Genomic DNA, 22,568 nt, shown 5'->3' on the forward strand with positions numbered 1-22,568 from the left:
CCTTTCTGTTCCCCTTCAAATCCCTTTCAGTCATAATGAGCCTTGGACTATAATTTCTTCCAGCTACAGTTATCAGTCAGCTATCATAGCCTACAAAGATGTTTTCTGATGCCCTTTGTAATGGCAAAGGGCTTTCACCAACCTTCAGTTGCCAGCTGATCATGGCCCTCTCCTTCCTTCAAACTCCTGCCAAGTTCTCCATTGACCCAGTCCACCCAGAAGCTGGTATGTGCTGGGCTCTGCTGATGAAGTCCTTGCAACCTCCCAGGGCCAAAGATGGAGACAAGGGTGGACAATGGATTTGGTGGAGAAAGAGAAAAACTCCCTCTTTATCAATATTCACTCTGTAAGTGATTTTACTTACAACAATTTATAGTCTATACCCTGATAACTCAAATATTAATATCTCAAGTTCTTTTCTCACCTCTGAACTCCAGACTCTTAACTATAATTGCCTACTGTATATCTTTACTTGGTTATCTAGTTGACATCTCAAATTCAATATGTCCACCCCATACCTGTTATCCACCCAACCTCTCTTCCTCCAGTTTTCCACCAGATCAGTTAATGGTAATACTGTATACTCAGTTGATTTGGCCTCACACCTAGGGATTAACCTTGATCACATTCCTTCCCTCACTCCCAACATCCACTCTCTCAACAAGCCCTGTCAAAGAGAACTACCTCCAAAGTATACCATGAGTCTGGACTTTTCTCATGTTTTGCACTGATTTCACCTAGTCTCTGTACCTCTACTCATGTCCCTCTAGGATCTACTTTTCATCTAGTACCTGGATACTCTTAAAATACATAAATCAGGTTCATCAGTCCCATTTTAAAATCTTCCAATGGCCCCCTATCTCAGTTAAAATAAAATCAAAATTCCTTACTCTTGGTATATGTTAATTTTATGTGTCAATTTGGAGGGTGTTTTTGGATGAGATTAAAATGTAAACCAATGACCTCTGAGTAAGCAGATTGCCCTCCATAATGTCAGTGGGTCTTATCTAATCAGTTGAAGATGTGCATAGAACAAAAATACCAGCCTCCCCAAGCAAAAGAGAATCTTCTAGCAGCATGCCTTCAGACTTCATCTACACCATCAGCTCTTCTGGGTCTTGAGCCTGCTGGCCTATACTGCAGATTTAAGACTTCCCAGCCTCCATAATCATATGAGCTAATTTCTTATAATAAATCTAAATCTCTATATATCCTATTGGTTCTGTTTCTCTGGATAACTCTGACTAATACAGCATAAAGGGCCTTGTAAGGGCCCTGCCTAACTTTTCAACATATTCTCCAATTCTTTTTTATCTGTTCCTTCCTTCTTTTGTATTGACTAAGGACTTTTTAATTGTTTTCTCCTCTAAGGGTTTTGAAGTGCCTGCATTCTATTTATATCCATTGAGTGGTTACCACTATTCTTAACATGCATACTTAGTCTAAAGGCAATCAATACCTCTATCCTTAAAACACTTAATACCAATCACCAGCTCCCATCTTAAATGCTATTTTTATTCAATATTTTAGATCTAGTCTACTTGTTTACTATCCAAATTAGGCATTTTCTTTTCATAATCAGTGTTTGTTTAGATTTTTCATTTTTCGTCTCTCACCATTCCATCTTACATCTCAGACTTTCCTCCTAGCATTATTTTCCTTCCTAGAGTAGGGTTTGTTGACAGTTAATGATTTCAGTTTTTGTTTGTCCAAAAAAACAAAATTTTTTTTGGCTGCATTGCGTGGCTTGTGGGATCTTAGTTTCCCAACCAGGGATTGAACCTGGGCCCTCGAAAGTGAAAGCGCCAAGTCCTAACCACTGGACAACCAGGGACTTCCCCTCCAAAATTTTTTTGATTTTTCCCTTGTTCCTATGATAATTTTATGGTATACAAAATAGAAACAGACAATCTGAATAGGCCTATATTGATAATGAAACTTAATCAATAAATAATAACCTTCCAAAATAGAAAGCATCAGGCTCAGATGGGTTCACTGGTGATTTCCACCAGACGTTTAAAGAAGAAACTATGTCAGTTCTCTATAGTCTCTTTCAGAAGACAGAGGCAGAGGGAATACTTCCTAGTTCATTCCATGAGGCCAACGTTACCCTAATACCAAAACCTGACAAAGACATTACAAGAAAACTACGGACCAATATCTCTCATGAACATAGATGCAAAAATCCTCAACAAAAATATTAGCAAATTGAGTCCAACAGGTATAAAAAGAATTATACGCCACAACCAAGTGGAATTTTATCCCAGATATGCAAGACTGGTTCAACATTCAAATATCAATTAATGTAGACCATCATATTAACAGGTTGAAGAGGAAAAATCACATGATCATATTAATAGATGCAGAAAAAGAATTTGACAAAATCCAACACCCGTTCATGATAAAAATTCTCGGTGAAATAGGACTAGAGGAGACTTTCCTTACTTGTTAAACAGCATTTACAAAAATCCACAGCTTACATCATACCTAATTGTGAGAAACTAGATTGCCCACTAAGATCAGAAATAAGGCAAGGATGTACCCTCTCACTACTCTTTTTCAATATCACACTGGAAGTCCTAGCTAATGCAGTAAGACAAGAAAAGAAGATAAAAGGTATACTGATCAGGGAGGAGGAATTTTTTTTTTATTCATAGATGACAATGACTATCTATATAGAAAATCCAAAAGAATCAACAACAACGACAAAACTTCCTGGAATTAATAGGTGATTACAGCATGATGGCAGGATATTAGGTTAATATACAAAAATCAGTTGTTTTCATAGATATTGGCAATGAACAAGTAGAAGTTGAAATTAAAAACAATACCATTTATATTAGCACCCAAATAAAATAAGTACTAAGGTATAAATCTAACAAAATATGTAAAATATCTATATGAAGAAAACTACAAAACTCTGATGAATGAAATCAAAGAACTAAAGAAACGGAGAGATATTCCATGTTCTGAGTAGGAAGATTCAATATTGTCAAGATGTTAGTTCTTCCCAACTTGATCTATATATTCAATGCAATCCCAATCACAATCTCAGTAAGTTGTTTTGTGGATATCTACAAATTGATTCTAAAGTTTATTTGGAGAGGCAAAAAACACAGAATAGCCAGCACAATATTGAAGGAGAAGCCCAAAGTCAGAAGACTAACACTACCTGACTACAAGAGTATAAGCTACTGTAGTTGTCTTGGGGAAAGAATAGATGAATAGATCAATGAAACAGAAAAAGGAGCCCAGAAATATACCCACATAAATATAGTCAACTGATCTTTGACAAAGGAGCAAAGGCAATACAATGGAGCAAAAATGGTCTTTGCAACAAATGATGCTAAAACAACTGGACATCACGTGTAAAACAATGAATCTAGACACAGACCTTACACCCTTCACAAAAATTAACTCAAAATGGATCACAGATCAAAATGTAAAACACAAAACTATAAAACTCCTAGGAGATAACATAGGAGAATACCTGGATGATCTTCAGTATGGCAATGACTTTTTAGATACAACACCAAAGGCATGACCTGTGAAAGAAATGATAAGCTGGGCTTCATTAAAATTAAAAACTTCTGCTGTGCAAAAGGCACTGTCAAGATAATGAGAAGACAAACCACAGACTGGGAGAGAATACTTGTGAAAGACATACCTGATAAATGACTGCTATTCAACATATACAAAGAACTCTTAAAACTCAGCAATAAGAAAATGAAGAACCCAGTCAAAAAATGGGCAAAAGCCCTGAACAGACACTTCACTAAAGATATGCAGATGGAAAATAAGTATACAAAAAGATACCCCATGTAATATGTCATTAGGGAAATGCAAATTAAAACAACAATGAGATACCACTACACAGCTATTAGAATGGCCAAAATCCAGAACATTGGTAAGGACATGGAGCAACAGGAACTCTGATTCATTACTAGGAGTGCAAAACGGTGCAGTCACTTTGAAAGATGCCTTGTCAGTTTCTCACGAAACTAAACATACTTTTACCATATGATCCAGCAGTAGCACTCCTTGGTATTTACCCAGATGAGTTGAAAACTTATGTGTACACACACACACACACACACACACACACACACACACAAGATGCTTAGAGCAGCCCTATTCATAATTGGCAAAGCTTGGAAGTAACCAAGACTTCTTTCATTAGGTGAATGGATAAACTGTGGTACATCAAGGGAATTCTCTGGTGGTCCAGTGGTTAGGACTCTATGCTTCCACTGCTGAGGGCATGGGTTCCATCCCTGGTTGGGGAACTAAGATCCCACATGCTGCAGGGCCAAAAGGAAAAAAACAAACAAACAAACCGTGGTACATTCAGACAATGGAATGTTATTCAAAAGAAATGAGCTATCAAGCCATGAAAAGATATGGAGGAAACTTCAATGCATATCACTATGTGAACGAAGCTAATCTGAAAAGGCTACATACCATATCATTCCAGCTATATGACATTCTGGGAAAGACAAAACTATGGAGACAGTAAAATGATCAGTGGTTGGACTCCGAAAATCCTGGGGTTTAGAGGCAATTCAGGACAATGGGGGAAATGTCAAAGAAGAGGCTAATTTTAATAAAAACTAGTAAAATTTTTAAAGAGCTGGGAGGTAATTATGCCCACAGTTTCAAATTCTTGGAGACTAGAGATGGCAAGCTGGGGATCTGGAAGGGTGTGTTGGGGGGGTATAAATTATAAACAATTAGGTGTTAGTGAAGCATAAGTTGAGGGAAAGTGCTGAAATAATTGGAGAGAGAAGTAGGAGGGGACTGAATTGGGGTGGGGCTTGTAGGCCACATCCAGAAGCTAGGCCTTTATCAGGAGGGTACAAAGGAGCCACAATGGATCCCAAGCAGGGCAGTGACTTCAGTCTCTGGATGTGATTTGCATTTGGAAAGATCTCCTGTATTCCCGTGTATTGGAGGGAACAACACTGCAACTTAGGCTAGTTAGAAACCCTTAATAGTCTACTGAAGAAAGATGCTGAAAGTCCGAACAATAATGATCATTTTAATGATAGTAGACATGAATTAAACAATTAAGCCCATTTCATACTTAATCTTGTTTACCCCACAGCCACCCAGTGTTGGCACTGGTGTCAACTTCTCCATTTCACAAGTAAGGTAAACAAGGTTGAGAGGATAAGTAACTTGATCAAGATCACTCAGTACCCAGATCTGTTTAACTGCAGCGCTCTCTTCACGCCCAGGCATTGGATGATGGTTTTGATGCTGATGATGACGGTGAATGTAAAGGCGATGATGACGGTGAATGTAAAGGCGCTTTCATTCATTCGGCACACATTAGAGACCTGAAAGCCGGCTTCAGCGTCCAGAAAGGAGAAAAGACAAAACTGATTAAGGTGTCAGTGAGCAGCTAATAGGATATAAAACTTCCATAACTGCAGAGGACAACGCCGCTACTGCCCGCCGCCCCCCACTAACCGCAAACACCAGACCTGCCAGGACTCTGCTGGCGGCGCCTCCGGGGGACCTCAGGCTCCACTCCACCCCGCCCCGCCCCCGGGCGCCTCCGCGGGCCACGTGGTCCGGCGTCCGCGCAGGCGGGTCCCAGAGCCGGCGCTTCCGTGTTGGCTGCGGCGACGGCGGCGGCGCAGGGGCAGAAGCCGCGCGGCGCAGAGACGGCAGCAGCTTGCCGGGCGGAGCTGGGGGCCTGCGCGGGCCCGGCGTGGGTGCGCCCGCCAGGCCCCGGGTGGGCCACCCGCTATCTGGACTCTGCCGGGCGTCCGGAGAGGTAGGTCCGCCACTGGCCATCCGTCGGTGGCGCGGCACCGCGGCCGTGTCGACCCCTCCCCAGCCGGCAGCTCCCGGGCCCGGCCCGAGAGGTCCAGGGTCGGAGGTAGGGGCCTCCCCGGCGGCCCGCTCCCAGCTCGGCGGGCTCCGGGGAATCGCCCTCCCGCAGCTCCCCGCACCATTGGGCGCCAGCCTGGGCGGTCCGCGCCGCCTTTCCAGAGGGAGGCCGGATGTGCCTTACGTTATTATTACTTCATTGCAGCTACCCCAATTCACTTCGTTTTTCTTCGCTCTTTCTATTTTTGTGTCACAGGCAAAATGGCTAATAATATGTAAAATCGACGACACTGTAGTTTTCATTCTGATATTTATGCAACTATGGAAAGTTAGTGCAGGGAAGGACTTTAGAGATGGTTGATCCCAATTCCTTCATTTTACAGAGCAGAAAACAGACCCTGAGAGGTCACGTGGATGTCGGAAGTTCACCCAGCTGGGTAATGGTACAATAGGAATGAGAACCCAAAGCTAAGTTTTTAAATAGTCTTTTAAAAGTGGTAAATGATGAAATTTAGCCAACAAAGTGAAGTGACTAGTAGGTTCCTTTGGGCTGGGATTAATCTTGTTAGAGAATGCCTCCTCCTTTTTAAACATTATTTTCTTATTTCAGGTTTAATTGTTCTTGGGCTTCTAAAGAAAATGGCAGAAACATCATCAGAGCCTCCTGGGCAGCTGGTTGTACACTCAGACACTCACAGTGACACCATCCTGGCCAGTTTCGAGGACCAGAGGAAGAAAGGCTTCCTCTGTGACATTACTTTAATCGTGGAGAATGTGCATTTCCGGGCCCACAAAGCCTTACTTGCTGCCAGTAGTGAATACTTCTCAATGATGTTTGCTGAAGAGGGGGAGATTGGCCAGTCCATTTATATGCTGGAAGGCATGGTTGCCGACACGTTTAGTATCCTGCTGGAATTTATCTACACGGGTTGTCTCCAGGCCAGTGAGAAAAGTACAGAACAAATCTTGGCTACTGCCCAGTTCTTAAAAGTCTATGACCTGGTAAAGGCTTACACAGACTTTCAAAATAATCATAGCTCCCCAAAGCCACCGACTTTGAACACAGCTGGTGCTCCAGTGGTTGTTATTTCTAATAAGAAAAATGATCATCCAAAGCGGAAACGGGGAAGACCAAGAAAAGTCAACAGTCTGCAGGAGGGGAAATCAGAACTGGCTGCAGAGGAAGAAATACAGCTGAGAGTGAACAATTCAGTTCAGAATAGACAAAACTTTGTGGTTAAAGAGGGAGACGATGGTGTACTGAATGAACAGATGCCAGCAAAAGAATTGGAAGAATCTGAGCCGGCTTGTGAGCCAGGTAGAGGGGAGGAAATGCCAGCTGAAAAAGATGAGAACTGTGATCCCAAGATCCAGGATGGGCAGGACAACCAGAATCGGTGCAGCAAGCGGAGGATTCGGAGGTCCGTCAAACTGAAAGATTACAAACTTGTTGGGGATGAAGACGACCAGGGTTCAGCCAAGAGGGTCTGTGGAAGGAGGAAGCGCCCCGGTGGCCCTGAGGCCCGTTGTAAAGACTGTGGCAAAGTGTTTAAGTATAATCACTTTTTAGCAATCCACCAGAGAAGCCACACGGGTAATTACTCTTTCACAGCTTATTGGAATGTGTTTTGGAGAAGTAACAATAATAACAGCTTTCATTTATTGTGCAATGTCTATGTGATGGGCATTGTAATAATGTATACATGTTATTGCATTGAATTCTCACAACAGTCCTGTGAGACAGTTAATACTGTGCAGATGAAAAGACTAAGTCTAGAAAGCTGAAGGTAACTTGCCCAGGGCATCCATATAGTGACAGGTGGGATTTGAACCCAAGGAACCTGATTCCAGAACCTCTCTACTTATTTGAAGTTGTTGGTTCAAGGCTTGAATGTCCAGGAATCAAGCTGTAGCCAAATTTAATATGCTTTATGATTCTTGAAGATTCCTCATCTTGACCATAGCTGTGTTTTTGCCCAGATCTGTCTGGACAGCTCTCTCACTCAGCCATCTAGCTGTAAATGTCTTTTCCTTTCTGGTCCCTCCAGCCCCGTGCTGGCCAATAGCTCTTTTGTGAGGATGGAAATGTTCTATATCTATGCTGTCCATTTTGGTGGCCACTAGCCACTTGTGTATTTTGAGCACTTGACATGTGGTGAGTGTGACTAAAGAACTGAATATTTTATTTTAATTAATTTGAATAGCCACCATTCAGGTGGAGGCTAGGCGGACAGTGCAGCCCTAGCCAGAAATCCCTCCTCCTTTGAGCTCTCTCTCATGTACCTAACTCACTCTGCTTTGGGTCAGACTGTACTTATATACCTGTAATCTACCCCTCAACCTAATTGTAAGCATAAGTATAGGGTCTGGTACTTAAAACTTCTGTCATCCAGCAGCCTGCTGTCTTATGACCTGGCAGCATCCAGCAGTGGGGTTCTCAGCCTGGCTGCATGTTACAGTCTCTGAGGGAGCTTCTAAAACTACCAGGGCCTGGGTCCCAGCCCCAGAGCTTCTGATTTCATTGCCTGGAGTGTTGGTGTTTTTAAAAGCTCCCCAGAGATTTCAAGTACAGATAGACTGAGAACCCTGAATTTTGGTTCTTTGAACACAATAGACACTTGAGAAATATTTGTTGAACTGTGACAGAGGCTAGTTTAAGGAGTTAAATAGTTCTACAAGATTCATTAAGGAAAACAGCATGTAGCATCTTCCCTTTTCCTCGTGGTTTCTGCGATTTTGCATTGAATCACTTTAGTGTGGGTCTCTTTTCTTCCATTTGAGTGGTTACCAGTAGATCCATACAGTCTGGAAAACCACCTTTTAGTTCCAGAAGAATTTCCTGAATTATTTCATAGATGATTCCCCTCTGTTTGCTCTGCTCTCTCCTTCTGGAACTCCTCCTGTTTGGATGTTGCACCTCCTGGACTCATCCTCTAATTTTCTTATCTTTTGTCTCCTGTTTTCCACCTCTTTCTGCTCTACTTTTTGGGAGATTTCCACTTTATCTTTCAACTTTTATTGTTTTTCTGTTTCTACTCTTATTTTTCTTTACTTCTAGGAGCTCTTTTGTCCTTTAAATTCTTTTTTTGTTTGTTTTTAATTAGAATCCTCTGTGAACCTGTTAATAACAACATTTACTTATTTGTTAATTTTTAATGCTTTCTTCACTCTGGGCAGTCTCTGTTTTCTGCAAGTTGCTTTTTCTCTTATCCGTTTTGGTATCTATTTCTACTACTAAAGGCCTTCCTTGACTGTCTGGTGATTTTTTTTTAATCATATTTGATTACATGCAAGAATGGTTTGCTAAAAGCTACTGGCAACACTGCAGATGTAGACAGGGCCCGTAGGCATCTTGCTGATACCCGGCATCACATTTTCAGCTCTCTTACCGCTGGCCCTTCGCATTCCAGGAGAAGATGCTCCACGTCCCACCTGGAGGCTGTGGGCCTGGCTGCCAGCGTCTAGCGCAGGAGGGGGCAGAAGGCTGGGGGGAGTCTCATCCCAGATGTAAACTTTGACTTGCTCTCCCTGTGGTAGTGGCACTCCACTGCACTAGGAGACCTCTAACCCGGAGACCCCTAGTCCAGAGATCCTTCATCTGATTTACCCTCTTCAGAGAACAATCTCCATCTTCTGCTGAGGAGAGGGTCAGTCTCCTGGTTACATGGAGTAGGAGACTGGACCTGGGGTGCCTAACTACCTTTGAAACAGACTGTCATTTATCCTCCCTCACCCCTATTTTCAGAGATAACAGGTGCCACCAATTCCTGACCTTGTGGAGACTCTGTCTTAAATTAGGTTGTGTGTATCTCAGCGCTCCTCACCGCTGGCATAGGACCCGTCTAGCTCCATCTTGCAAACTGTTATTGCTGATGTTGTCTCTCCTGTTCACTGTCGTTTTAATTTGGGAGGGGACAGAAGGATGTACAGATTCTTGCTTACGTCATGTTTCTGGGGCTCTTATTCCAGGGGAGCGACCTTTCAAATGTAATGAGTGTGGAAAAGGCTTTGCCCAGAAGCACTCCCTGCAGGTCCACACCCGGATGCACACAGGCGAGCGGCCGTACACCTGCACCGTGTGCAGCAAGGCTCTGACCACCAAGCACTCGCTGCTGGAGCACATGAGCCTGCACTCAGGTAGCGGGCTTGCGCCGGGGAGCCGGCTGCCACCAGGTTCCCATTCCTGGGGTGGGCATTACTGTGATCTAAATGGTCTTTTCTCAGCCTCGTATCATTCCCCACACGATATCATTGAAAGACAGAATTGTGCACCTGTCAGAGCGTAGTTTAGAGTTCTGCACAGCGTTGAGCCTTAAACTAGGGTTTATAAACTGGCTGCCGGGAGTGCAGTGTGCAGTCATGACTTGTTTAAGCACCAGAGTTTAGAATTATTTTACTTCGGATGCCTTTGGGGGGGAACTTGAATTCTCCAGTTCTGCCCCAGTCTCCACCACTCCCTGTTGCCTTACATGCTTTTGCACATTTATGTTACTGTGGTAGACTCTGAAGGCATTTGGGTTTGTAGACAAGTCACTTGTGTTATTTGTAGAAAATGGGGACCTGGGCCCACTGGGATACTTACCTTATTAGTGAGCATTCTAGTTCTTTATAGTTTTTTGCGTGTTTTGTTTGGCAGGACAGAAGTCTTTTACATGTGATCAGTGTGGAAAATATTTCAGCCAGAAAAGACAACTAAAGAGCCATTACCGAGTTCATACAGGTACAATAAAGTGAGAGAAAATTTGGATTGGTTGGGGGGAGAAACGCAAATACAAATTGTTTCCGAAACAGTAGGTTCATATTGTAGAAGATAAATGAGTTTTTAGGGAAATAGTTCTTAAAAAGCAATGTAAATTTGGTGTCCTTGGGTTACTCTCTACTACCTTGTGATTTGTATTAAATTTCTGTATTGCAGTTTCGGTGCCACACGCAGAAACCCTGCAAAATTGGTATTGTTCAAGGCACCGCTTGACTAAGAGGGCACCAGTCGATTGGTTGTTAGTGGTGCCTGGACAGAGGTGTCACCAGCCCATAGCCGTCAGTCCAGGCTTTCTGCAGCCTGGCTCCACCCATTGTCCTTTTTTCTTTCCTGCCAACTGATCATAAATGAAGGGGGGATTGGGAGCATCATTTGAGATCGGTTGGCCACAGTGACACCAGTGCGTTGAGGGAAAAAGGAGATCACACTTAGGGAGACTGGAAGGGTCCCACCTCTGTTGGGGAAGCAGTGAGTCGAGATGCCTAGGAAACTATTAACTGTTACCAAATTTAATTTAAAAATTGTTGTGCTATTAAAGTACCATATTTAAAGTGATTATTTTTCAGGGAAGTGCTTTAACACAAATCACTGAAGAAATGCAGGGACAGCATATATGCACTGACACTTTTTTTTATTGTTGCGACAAGGCCACTCGTTACCGGAATGTAACCACTGCCGCCGCAAATTCATGGATGTGTCTCAGCTAAAGAAACATCTACGGACACACACGGGTAAAAGTCCATCTCACCCTGTCTTTCTAGTGTGCTTTATGTTTTTAGGGGAGCGAGAAAGGAAGTACTGGGAGTCCCCTCCTCAGACTGAGTTTTTGTAAATTGTGTGGGAATTTTATAAGTAGATCACGTAAAAAGCCCAGGCAGAATGCTGTCGCACAATCCTGTGGGGACATCCCATGTCTGTAGGTTAGCAAAATGGAGCGTACTTACTGAGCATTGTTCGTAAATGAAACCTCATCTAATACCACAAAATAGTACAGTCTGAATCAGGTTGCGTGTTTAAATTTTAATTTACCTCAGCATTGAAGATTATCAAGATAAATTTTTTAGAAAACTAAACAGACACTAAGGCAGCACAGGCACTGAGGATTTTTCCACTTTCTCTCCTAGAACCAGTACTTATAACTTAAGCATCACCACCTCTAGAAAAATCAGTTTCCAGGATGAAGAGGAGGCAGGATCAATTAGGGCAGATCAAATTCTTTCATTTAAGATCAGAAAAGTAAAAATGTGGGCCTTTTAAGAACTTTGGGTAAGAAGCTTTTCTTAAAAAGAAACCTGTTAGTTTTTCTAAGAAAAACTTCCCATTCTAGATTGATAGTTTAATGATTCTGTTAAATTGTCTACCAACATTATATATCAGATTGCTTTATGTTACTTTGGACATTTTTTTGAAAACACAAGTTTTTCTCAAAGTCATTTACTTTCTTAAATATCTCATAGGGTATGAGTTTTATGAAAATGGATCTCTATACAGTCTTTCTACAGACATCATTAATAGATTCTGTGAAATTTAATTCATCCACCTAACACATATTTACTGAACAGTACCAGGTACTGGGTACCAGGCACTGTTGTGGGCCCTGAGGATACAGCACTGCCTGAGATGGACAGAGCCCCTGGTCTTGAGGGGTTAACATTCAAACAGGAGACAAAGAACAAGCGAGTGAGTAACCTGTTAGGTGGGGGTAAGTGCTCTGAAGAACTAAACGCAGGGACAGGAGGCAGGAGGGGCAGCTGCCCTTTGACATGGGGGCTTGTACGGGTAGGCCTTGCTGATGAGATGCCAGCTTGGATGGAGATCTGCGTGCTGTGGGGAGTGAGCGAGCCGTCGTGTCTACCCCGGAGAAGAGCGTCCCAGGCAGAGCAGACCGAGGTGCAGCGTCGTGCCGGGGCAGAGCCAGGGCGGTGGGAGTAGGAGGGTGCAGTGTGGGTGGACATCAGAGGCTGCTGGAGCCCGTGTGACACGGGGCTCCCGGCCTGGCTGTGTGCTTCGACCCCCTGAGAAGCTTTAAAAAAGACAAAGCCTGGTCCCACCCCCAGAGATTCTGATTGAAGTGACTGGGGAAGAGGCCTTGGAATTGGCATTTTTAAAAGCTCCCCAGGTTTTTCTAGTGTGCGCTGAGGCCTAAGAACTTCTGAAGGCACAGTAAAGACTTTGGATTTTATTCCGAATGGGATGGCTTTACTGCGGGGAGTGACATGATGTAACACAGAATTTTAATAGGATCACAGCAGCCGCCGTGTGGGGTGAGGCAGGGGTGCAGGCGCCCGTAGGAGGGTGGAGAGACCCATTAGGAGGCCGTGCCGGGACAGGGGCTTGGCGCAGGGCGGCAGTGGTGGGGAGGCGGCGAGTGCCCCAGCTCCAGATGTATTCGGAAGGAAGACTCCCGTGATGGGCCCACAATTGGATATGGGGGTGAGAGGAGGGGAGGCGGAAGCGGCCGGAAGGGTGAGAACCCGGGGAAGGCGGAGGGACAGATGGAGAGTTAGACTTTAGACACGTGGGGCGTGAGACGGCCGTTTGGCACCCAGGTGCACGAGCGGAGGAGACGGCTGGGTATCTGTGTCCGAGCTCAGGGGGCACCGCGAGCAGCGGTCGAGATTCCCGTGCTTACACACAGGCCTGTAGGCAGCGTGTGGGGCTCTGAAGAGAACCCCCGCGGGAGGGCGGAGGTGGAGGAGAGCCGAGCTGCCTCGGTTACGTGGCGCAGTGCCCAGGGTGAGACGTTTCATCTTCTGAGCATAAGGTGTCAGTGAGGCTTCTGGTCTTTCTGAGGAGAACCAGGCCTTGAACTGGGGGTGAAAGCAACACGAGTCCTGTCTCCAGGATCCCAGCAAACTCTGCTCCACCCGCTGCCCTGAGGAGCAGAAGAGAGAAGTGGAGGATGCGATGGGTAGGAGAGGAGAGACGTGGGGACTCTGTAAAGTGGTTTGTCTGACTTAGAGATAAGAGGTCAAACCCATCAAGAGATTGGGCTCTTGGAAGCAGAGACTGTGCCCCATCTGTCCTTAGCCTGGAGAATATGCACGACATCGGTGTTGAAAAGAGTTGGGGTGCCTCTCGCCTGCTTCCCGGGCAGAGAGGAAGGTTTGGGAGAGGCTGCCTGGCAGAGCTGGCGCTCAGCCTCCGCGGACAGTGGTGAGAACAGCCGCTGGCAGGGCAGGCAGGTCCTGCCGAGAGGGCCATGCCCATTGGAAAACCAAGAGTCTCTTCTCTTAGCTCTTTAAGTGCAAACTCTCTCTGGGTTAGATATCCTTTGCCAAGCACAAAAAATCAGAGATAAACAAGAGGTGCTTTCTTCCCTAGGGGGCATGTTCAGTGGCGAGGGGATGGATGCAATTTGAAATGCCAGCAAGGTGACAGGCAGTGCCAACGAGGTCGCTGCAGCTCAGTTTTTTCCCCATACCTGGAGCTGGTCAGGCTTTCAGGAACTGAGCCAAGCCATGCCAAGCAAAGGAGTGATAAACCATCAAGTGTGTTCACTTAACAAAGGGACTGCACCTTTCTGCTGTCTGCAGTACCGCCTTCCTGACATCACTGTACCTGCAAACCAAGTTAGTGATCCCAAGATTGCTTGGTGAGCTGGGGGCAAGTTCAGAGAATTAGCCCAGGTCATGGAGAAGCCTGGTGCGTGGCCTCTGACCACAGTACACACAGTAGAGGCCCAGCCCTCCAGTGTCCCTGTCCCTTGCGTGGTGTTAGGTAAACACTGATCCACCCCTGCGGGCTCCCACTTACTCCCAGGTAGATCCCCTGCCTGTGACACAGTTAATTGAGCCACAGCTTTCATTCACAGCCTCATTTTGTTGGATGGGATTTGAAGCTTCCTAAATCTCAGCCACGTTTTCAGACTATCCATTAACGTTGCTCGTCCCCAACTTTGAGAGACCTGGGGGCCCCTCACTGTAACATGCCCTTCCAGAGTCTACATGTGATCTAGTAAGAACCTCAGTACAGCGTGATATGAGCCCCAGTAGAGGTGTGAACATAGGGGCAGAAGTGTTTCACTTGCCCTGGGAAGATCTGGGAAAGCGTCCCAGAGGAAGGACCTGAGTCTTGAAGCCAGAGTAAGTGCTAGACAGACAGAGGAATCTGGAAGAGGTGTTTCCAGACAGGAACAGGATGCGTGAGGTTGACGATGTGAGAGGCCAGCATCCGGGGGCCGTAGTGAGGAATTCCACGGTGAACAGCTAGAGTGAGACTGCTGACAAGGGGCAGGCCCCTGGTGAAGCGGGGGGTGGACTTTGGGCAGAGAGGAGGCATATTTTGGTTCGTGCATTGAAAAGGACTCAGGCAGCCCCAGAGGATGGTCAGAGAGGGAAGATCGTGGGGGTGAGCCAGTTACCAGGCTCTGGGGAAGAAAGATGAAGGCCTTCAAGTCAAGAGAGTGGACAGAAGAGATGTACTTAAGAGATTTTTAGTCTAGGAAAAAAGAGTCACTGCATATGTGACGAGGTGTTAATAGCCCAAATATGGGAACATGAGTGCCCCAGGAGAAAACTGGGCAGGAGGACCTGAAAGGCATATCACAGAAAAAGACATAGGAATGGCCAGTAGACGTCTGAAACAATGTTAACTGCATTAATTGTCAGAAAAAAAGAAATGTGCATTTATTTTGGCCCATTAGATTGACAAATATGTGAGGAAATGGGCATCTTTAAGTTCTGTTGATGGGAAAGGAATTTGGGAACTTCCTGGAAAGAACTTTGACAATATGAATCAAAAGGTAAGCTGTCCAGTTGTGAAAAGATGTTTGCATAAGGATGTTCATCATAAGCAGGATTGTTTATAATGTCACAAGCTTAAAAGTGACCTAAATGTCCCTCAGTAAGGGACTAGTTAGGCAAATTTTGGACAAGATACATAGTGGAACACAAAACACCCTTATAAAATGTTTGTTTTTAACCATTTTTTTTAAGATGAATTTTCCATTCCCATTTGACGTTACAGACCAGCATGCACTGGCTCATCTCATGGTGTACATAGTATATCACCTGTGTGTGTGCACAGAGACGCCTGTAAAGGTGTTCATCACAGTGTGAGGTGGCGATCTACAGGGGAATTCTGAGTGTTTTTTGTACACTTTGTGCTTTTCAGTATTATTTGAGTCTTCTACAGTGAACATTGTTGATTTTTGAAGAAAAGGAAAGCAGCTGTTTGAGGAATTTAAATGTATAGAACTAGATTGCCAGCCGAATGTGCACTCGGAGCAGACTGGACTGTCGGGCCTGGCTGGGTCAGGGGCTGGACGCTGCTGCGTTAACCAAGATGGTCACTTGGGTTTGAGCCAATGGGGTAGGAAACCCGGCCATGATACCCAACAAGCCCGCAGGAGCCGGTACCGTCTGGAGCTGGGATGGGGATTCACAGGTCGTCAGAGTGGGGTGGGATGAGTGGCATGTACAGCTGAGGAGAGGGTCTGGAAGGAAAATTTCTGAGTTACTTAAATATTTCTGTCAGCATCCCCTGGGTGGAACCTATAGTCATACTCGTGTCTCTGCCCTGTCCTTTCATTGCCATTGTCTGATCCTCCTGTAACCAACTCCCTTCTGGCCCCGCTGCCACCCAGGCCCTGTCACCTCACCTTTTCTCTTTCCTCTCCGTCTGCTTCCTGCACCTCCTGGTCCAGGCCTCGGCACTGTGGCTTAGACTGTTACACAGATTCCTACAGCCGCCCCTACCCACCGTCCCCACGTATATTTTCTCAGTACTTTGTCCTGTCTGTCCTCTGCTAAAAACTTCCAGAAGTCCCACGGGTCCTCTGCCTGGAATTTACGGCTCTTCGTGGCCTGGCCTCACCTTTTAGGTCCCAGGCTCCTCAGAGTGAATTCTCATCCCTCATTGTCCTCGCTGTGGTCATTTCCGACACCCGCTGTGTGGTCATTCTGCTTATCCTAGTACCTGAATGGGGCCCCTCTCCAGTCCAGCCAGCTCCTGCCTCGTCCTCACCCATCCTCTCCGCAGTATTGTTGATACCACTCATTTGAGTGTTTAGTCAGCTGCAGCCCTGCTGCGGTACCTGATTACCATGTGTATCTTTTTCAGGCTGTGATCCTGTCTTTTGTTTCCTTTCTGTTTCTCAGCTCTGTGCTTTGTTGAGGGTCCGTCCATCCTTGTAGAGCTGAGGCAAAGGAAGAAGGAGTGTGTCGGTGAACCGGAGGCAGTGGAGCCGTGTAACCATTACCAGAGCAAGTTAGGAACCAGAGGAGTAGGAAGACTTTCCCCAGATTCACGTTGGCTAGGAAAATTTGCCTTCTTACTGTGCTCGAGGATGTTTCTGGAAAGAATTTCCAGTATTGAAAACATTTGCCAACAGAATCCCTGAGGTGTTGCAACCCCAGATGGAATTGAATGATAACGTGAACGTTGTTATATGTGCTCCCCACACAGAACTTTACAGTGACAAGCGGACAGAGCAGGTACTCAGTCTTGGAATTGGGAGAGGGAGAAAAACCGAGATCAGAATAGAACGCAGCTCTGGTTGGAAAGCCATGGAAAGAATGGCAGTGGCCTGGTTTTAACCTTTGGAGTGGTAAGAGTTACTGCTGCAAAGATGCAGACTCACCCAAATTGTCACAAGTGTCCTCTGCCTAGATTGAACTTGGGGAAACATCTCACCTGAATTTTCTAGTAGATGCTGTGAAAGGGAAGCTACCTGACCATCCCCCACTTCACTCATCCCTTGTTGTTATACAGTTAAGTGGGATTTTGCTTTTTTTTCTTTTTCTTTTTTTTTTTTCAAATTCATAGTTCCCTTGCCTGCATTAGGATCACTTAGTTGCATTTCTGGAGGGCATGGCAGTCTGTCATTGTATGTGCAGTGTATGAACTAGTGCTAAATAAATGCTGTTGAAGGCTTATTAAAATTGTCAGGGACTTCCCTGGTGGAGCAGTGGTTAAGAATCCGCCTGCCAGTGCAGGGGACACGGGTTCGAGCCCTGGTCTGGGAAGATCCCACATGCCACGGAGCAGCTGGGCCCGTGAGCCACAATTACTGAGCCTGCGCTTTAGAGCCTGTGAGCCACAACTACTGAGGCCGTGCGCCTAGAGCCCGTGCTCCACAACAAGAGAAGCCACTGCGATGAGAGGTCCGTGCACTGCAATGAAAAGTAGGCCCCTCTCACCGCAACTAGAAAAAGCCTGTGCGCGATAACAGAGACCCAACGCGGCCATAAATAGGTAGATAGATAGATAGATAAATAAATTTATTTCTTTAAAAAAAAAAAATTGCCAGACCCCACTAGGGGTCTGGAGCAGTCACGACATCTTATGTGGGCCTTAGTTCCCACTCTGTGAAATTCATTTACTCAACAAGGATTTCTGGAACAGTGTGCGAGGCCCAGTTCTAGGCACTGGGGTCCTAGGAGTAGGCAGACCCACAAATCATCCTACATAAGAATGGGAGAGATAGGTAATAAATAACATACAGTATATAAGGTGGCGATAGCATTGTGGGAAAACTGACTTGGAAAGTGGACCAAGACGTGCTGGGGCGGTGCTTTGGGTGGTGATAAAGCCTCACTGGTAATGTGACACTTGAGCAGAGACTTGAAGGCAGTGTGGAGAGTGAACCACACTGGGAGACCCTGGGGGAGACATGCCAGGGAGAGGGGATGATGAGTGCGAGGGCCCTGAGCGCGGCTTGCTTGGGGTGTGGTGTTCAGGGGCTCTCCAGAGACTGTGTGGTGAGCAGGGGAGAGTGCCCGGCGAGGTTAGGCAGGTTTGGGGCGAGGAGTGGCAGTGGGTGGACAGATCTGTCAGAGCTGTGATTCCTTGTAGGCCCAGGGCTTTGGCTTTTATCTCTGGATGGGATGGGGAGCCGCTAGAGCACTTGCAGCAGAGCGTGATAGGATCTGACTGTGTAAAGGGTCACTCCAGTTGCCTCATTCATTGTGGACGACAGGGAAGCAGAGCAGAAGTGGGCAAACTCACGAGGAGGCTGCTGCAGGGAGGTGATGGCGGCCTGGGCCAGGGGTGGCAGTGGAGGTGGTGAGAAGTGGTCAGGTTCTGGATACACTGGGAAGGTAGATATAAATGTGAATAATCCATAAGTCACCCTAGTACTCAGGGGCCCTTGGGAAGGTCAAGCAGTAAAGTGTGGGAGTGTAAGTTACCTAAGGGTGGACTGTACAGGAGCGAATGTGTTTCCTTCGTAGAATCACTTACCTCCTTGTTTCAGTGTTTAAGTGTTTGAGGGAAAGAACCGTACCCACTTTCCCTGTATCCTCCTGGCACCTAGGACACAGTGCTCAGGTACGTAGTAGGTGCTGGCTAAGTGCTTCATTCATTCACTCATGCTTATTGAGGGTTCAAGTGGTATTGCCTTTGTTCTTTTTTATATTGTGAAACTATGGGGTGGTTTTTGCTTTTTGTTTTATTTTGGATGTATATTTCTGAACGCTTTCCCCCTTTTTAGGTGAGAAGCCATTTACTTGTGAAATCTGTGGCAAATCTTTCACAGCAAAGAGTTCTCTTCAGACCCACATCAGGATCCATCGGTAAAGTTTTGCAGATCCTTTTCTCACATGGAGTCCTCATCCAACCCTGGCATTCAGTAGGGTGACATACATTGCCTATATAGTCCTTTTCCCCAAATTATTACTCTAGTAGAATTTCCTGGGCAGTTTATTATTTTGTTTTATCTTTTCAATAAAGAAATTCCTCACTTAGGCCAAATCAGGAAAACTGATTCTGGCCAGCAAAAGTTTGCGTTATTGATGTCATTTCTTAAATTTTGATTTCTCTTCAATCAAAACTAAATATTAAATTTAATATTTTCTGAATAACTTATTTGTTCACACAACTTATTTCCGGATTTGATTTAGTAGTTCTTCTAACACAAATAATTAGGGGCTACTCAAATTTTTAATATTGAAATCAATCATATATATTTATTTGGCTTCTAGAATCTAAAAATTGGCTGTGAGAACTAAAAACAAAAAAGAACTTGGTGTGTAATTTATTACTATTTACCTTCTTATCTGAAATACACACCGTGGAATCATCAAGTTTTATCATATCTGACCCAGCGTCACAGCCCCATCTACCACCTGTCCTCAAACACCCCTCCCTGCCATTGTTTTTTTTTTTTTTTCTTAAGGTTAGAAACTGAAGCCCATGGCAGGCGTGACTTGCTCCAAGTACTTAAGTTAGTAAGAGAACCCATGACTTATGCTTCCAGTCAGGTTGATTTTCCTCTCTTCTTGACTGCTTCTCCCTAAATGATCAGGAAGTGATAAATAGATCTTCCTGTTTTTAAAATGAAATGTATACTTTCTCGTAGAGGAGAAAAGCCATATTCCTGTACCGTGTGTGGCAAATCCTTCTCTGACTCGAGTGCCAAGAGGAGACACTGCATTCTGCACACGGGCAAAAAGCCTTTCTCCTGCCCTGAGTGTAACTTACAGTTTGCTCGCTTAGACAACTTGAAGGCTCACTTAAAAATTCATAGCAAAGAGAAACATGCGTCCGATGCCAGCAGCGTTTCCGGCAATAATAATGCTGAAGAGGTCAGGAATATTCTTCAGCTACAGCCCTATCAACTCTCTACCTCCGGAGAGCAGGAAATTCAGCTTCTTGTAACTGATTCTGTACATAACATCAATTTCATGCCTGGTCCCAGCCAAGGAATCAGCATCGTCACTGCAGAGAGTTCCCAGAACATGACGGCAGAACAGGCTGCTAACCTCACCCTGCTCACGCAGCAGCCAGAGCAACTGCAGAACTTAATTCTTTCAGCTCAACAGGAGCAAACAGAACACATTCAAAGCCTCAATATGATTGAAAGCCAGATGGAACCCTCACAGACCGAGCCAGTGCACGTCATCACACTCTCCAAGGAAACTCTGGAACATCTTCACGCCCATCAAGAGCAAACAGGGGAGCTCCATTTAGCAAGTGCTTCAGATCCGGCTCAGCACCTACAGCTGACCCAGGAGCCTGCTCCGCCACCAGCCACCCACCAGGTGCCGCAGTCCACGCCGCTCGGCCAGGAGCAGAGCTGACCCAAACACGTGCCTGACTGCTCCGTCGGTCTCTTCTCCGTCAGCCCGCTGTGACTGGATTGTGTGCTTGAAGTCAGGCTTTCTGCAACGCTCACTCACAGATTCTTACAGAGATGTGGTAGCTCACTGAGCTGGCCCATAGCGTCCATCCAAGAGGCAAGATGTGTATATCGTGTCTTATATCTAATACTGATTTGGATTTAGCATTTCAATATCGATGAATGGTTTTCATTTTCATTTACTACATCTCTTAAAGATTTGTGTAACTTTTCTTTGGGGGGGCATTGCATTAAACTTTTCTGTGAGTATTAAATGTTCACAGCCATAGTTATGGTCTTGCTGACTTTTCCAGTTTTATTTTTTAGAATGAAGAAAATCATATGTTGTATTGGGTACAGTGGTTCATTGTCCCTTCCCCCTTAGGCAACACAATTGCCACTACAAGACAAGTTGGGGCCGAATATGACAGATTACAACTTTGGGGACTCTGACCTTTTAATAACTTCCAATCCCCTAAGACAGAGTAATTTCTCAAGATTTAATCTCTGTGTGGTACCGTGGGCTCATCATGTCGTGTTGAAGATAGAGTCAAAGACATGTGACCTAAATGTCTATTTTAACTCAAAATTCACAAAACAAGAAAGCCAAAAGAATAGGATTATTTTTTAAATTCTAAACTCGACTTTTCTGAGAAACATAGATTTACATGTTTTTTAAAAGCAGGTTGTTAAAAATTTAAAAGTCTAATTAAAGTATGAAATTGGATCAAGATATTCACCCCAAATAAATTCTGAATTTTTGTCAGCTTTGATATTTGCTCTCCATGATGAAGTTAAAGCTTTCTTAACTATCCTGGAATATAAAATTCAGTGTAATTTATGTTAAATATACTATACTGGATTCTAATTGATCTCTGAAAATGTTGATCTATGTATTGTGTCTGATAACTTTTTAGATAGGAACTTATAATCTATTTTTATTACAAAGTAGGTTAAATCTCACAAAATAGACACATAATTTTTAAAAGTAAATTCTCCTAATCTTAAAAATAATTTTGAGCCTCAGAGACTTAGTAGCCAGTGTGTGTCTGTAATTGTGTGATTTTAAATAATCGTCAGAAGATTAAATTACGTTTGGGTTAAGTTTTTTCCAGCTCAGCCTATTTTATTGAAAACGTTGACCACTTTCTCTCAAGTAAACTGGTAGAAGATTTTTGAGAAAAGGTGGGCACTAGTGTATGTTAATTAACATAATGCTGGTGGAGAGTAGGGGTAATCGCCCCTAAAATCAACAGGATCTTCATGTCAGTCACTCTTTGTTTTAGAGATCTTTGATTTCCACCTGAGTCAAATAAGTGTTTGGAGGTTAAAGTAATACAGAATTGTTAAGGTTTGAGAGAAGATGAAAGCAGTTTTCTGACATATCTAGCAAAGTATATTCTAGTGTATATAATTCAAAAATTCATAAATGATTTATATGTGTCAACCAAGGTATGTTAAATTAGGCCTGACTAGAGATATAATTTTTACAAATACACTTATGCCCTAAATATTATTTCAGGTTCTTGACTTTCGTCATTTAAACTATTTACCTTATTGTTAAAGTGCAGTGTTTTTACCAGCTTTTCAAAGCCTACTGGCCCACATTTTCGCCAGGAGATATATAGTATTAAAGCAGATAAATGCTTAACTACTCACTCTGGGTAGCTGGATAATTATTCAGGAAGTATGGTCATATGACTATTTACAAGTCAAGTTTAACTAGCTTTATGACAGTCTGCCTCTGCGCGAAGGGAAATGTAATGTGAGCCACATGTGTAATTTAAAATTTTCTGGTAGCCACGTTAAAAACATAAAAAGAAAGTGGTGAGATTAAAATTGCTTATTTAATCCAACATGTGCCAAATATTTCAGCATGTAAATATTCAATATTAAAATATAATAATATTT

At 44.4% G+C, this 22,568-nt stretch overlaps 1 protein-coding gene across 1 annotated transcript; it reads left to right on the forward strand.

The window, feature by feature from the left end:
* The first annotated feature begins 5,633 nt into the window (after window positions 1–5,633).
* On the forward strand, window positions 5,634–20,936 carry ZBTB24 (zinc finger and BTB domain containing 24). Its single transcript, XM_057527686.1, has 7 exons — window positions 5,634–5,782; window positions 6,449–7,432; window positions 9,808–9,975; window positions 10,475–10,558; window positions 11,245–11,328; window positions 19,032–19,113; window positions 19,899–20,936. The coding sequence occupies exons 2-7, from the start codon at window positions 6,478–6,480 to the stop codon at window positions 20,617–20,619; spliced, it is 2,094 nt and encodes a 697-aa protein (XP_057383669.1). The 5' UTR covers window positions 5,634–5,782; window positions 6,449–6,477; the 3' UTR covers window positions 20,620–20,936.
* The last annotated feature ends 1,632 nt before the right edge of the window (window positions 20,937–22,568 follow it).

Source organism: Balaenoptera acutorostrata, chromosome 14 (assembly GCF_949987535.1).
Source record: "Balaenoptera acutorostrata chromosome 14, mBalAcu1.1, whole genome shotgun sequence".
NCBI lineage: Eukaryota > Metazoa > Chordata > Mammalia > Artiodactyla > Balaenopteridae > Balaenoptera > Balaenoptera acutorostrata.

Bases quoted from the DNA above. Each gene is read 5' to 3' on its own strand.
- ZBTB24 (XM_057527686.1), top strand. From the start codon at position 6,478: ATGGCAGAAACATCATCAGAGCCTCCTGGGCAGCTGGTTGTACACTCA. The intron at 7,433-9,807 runs GTAATTACTCTT...CTCTTATTCCAG, and splicing joins CCACCAGAGAAGCCACACGG to GGGAGCGACCTTTCAAATGT. The intron at 19,114-19,898 runs GTAAAGTTTTGC...ACTTTCTCGTAG, and splicing joins ACCCACATCAGGATCCATCG to AGGAGAAAAGCCATATTCCT.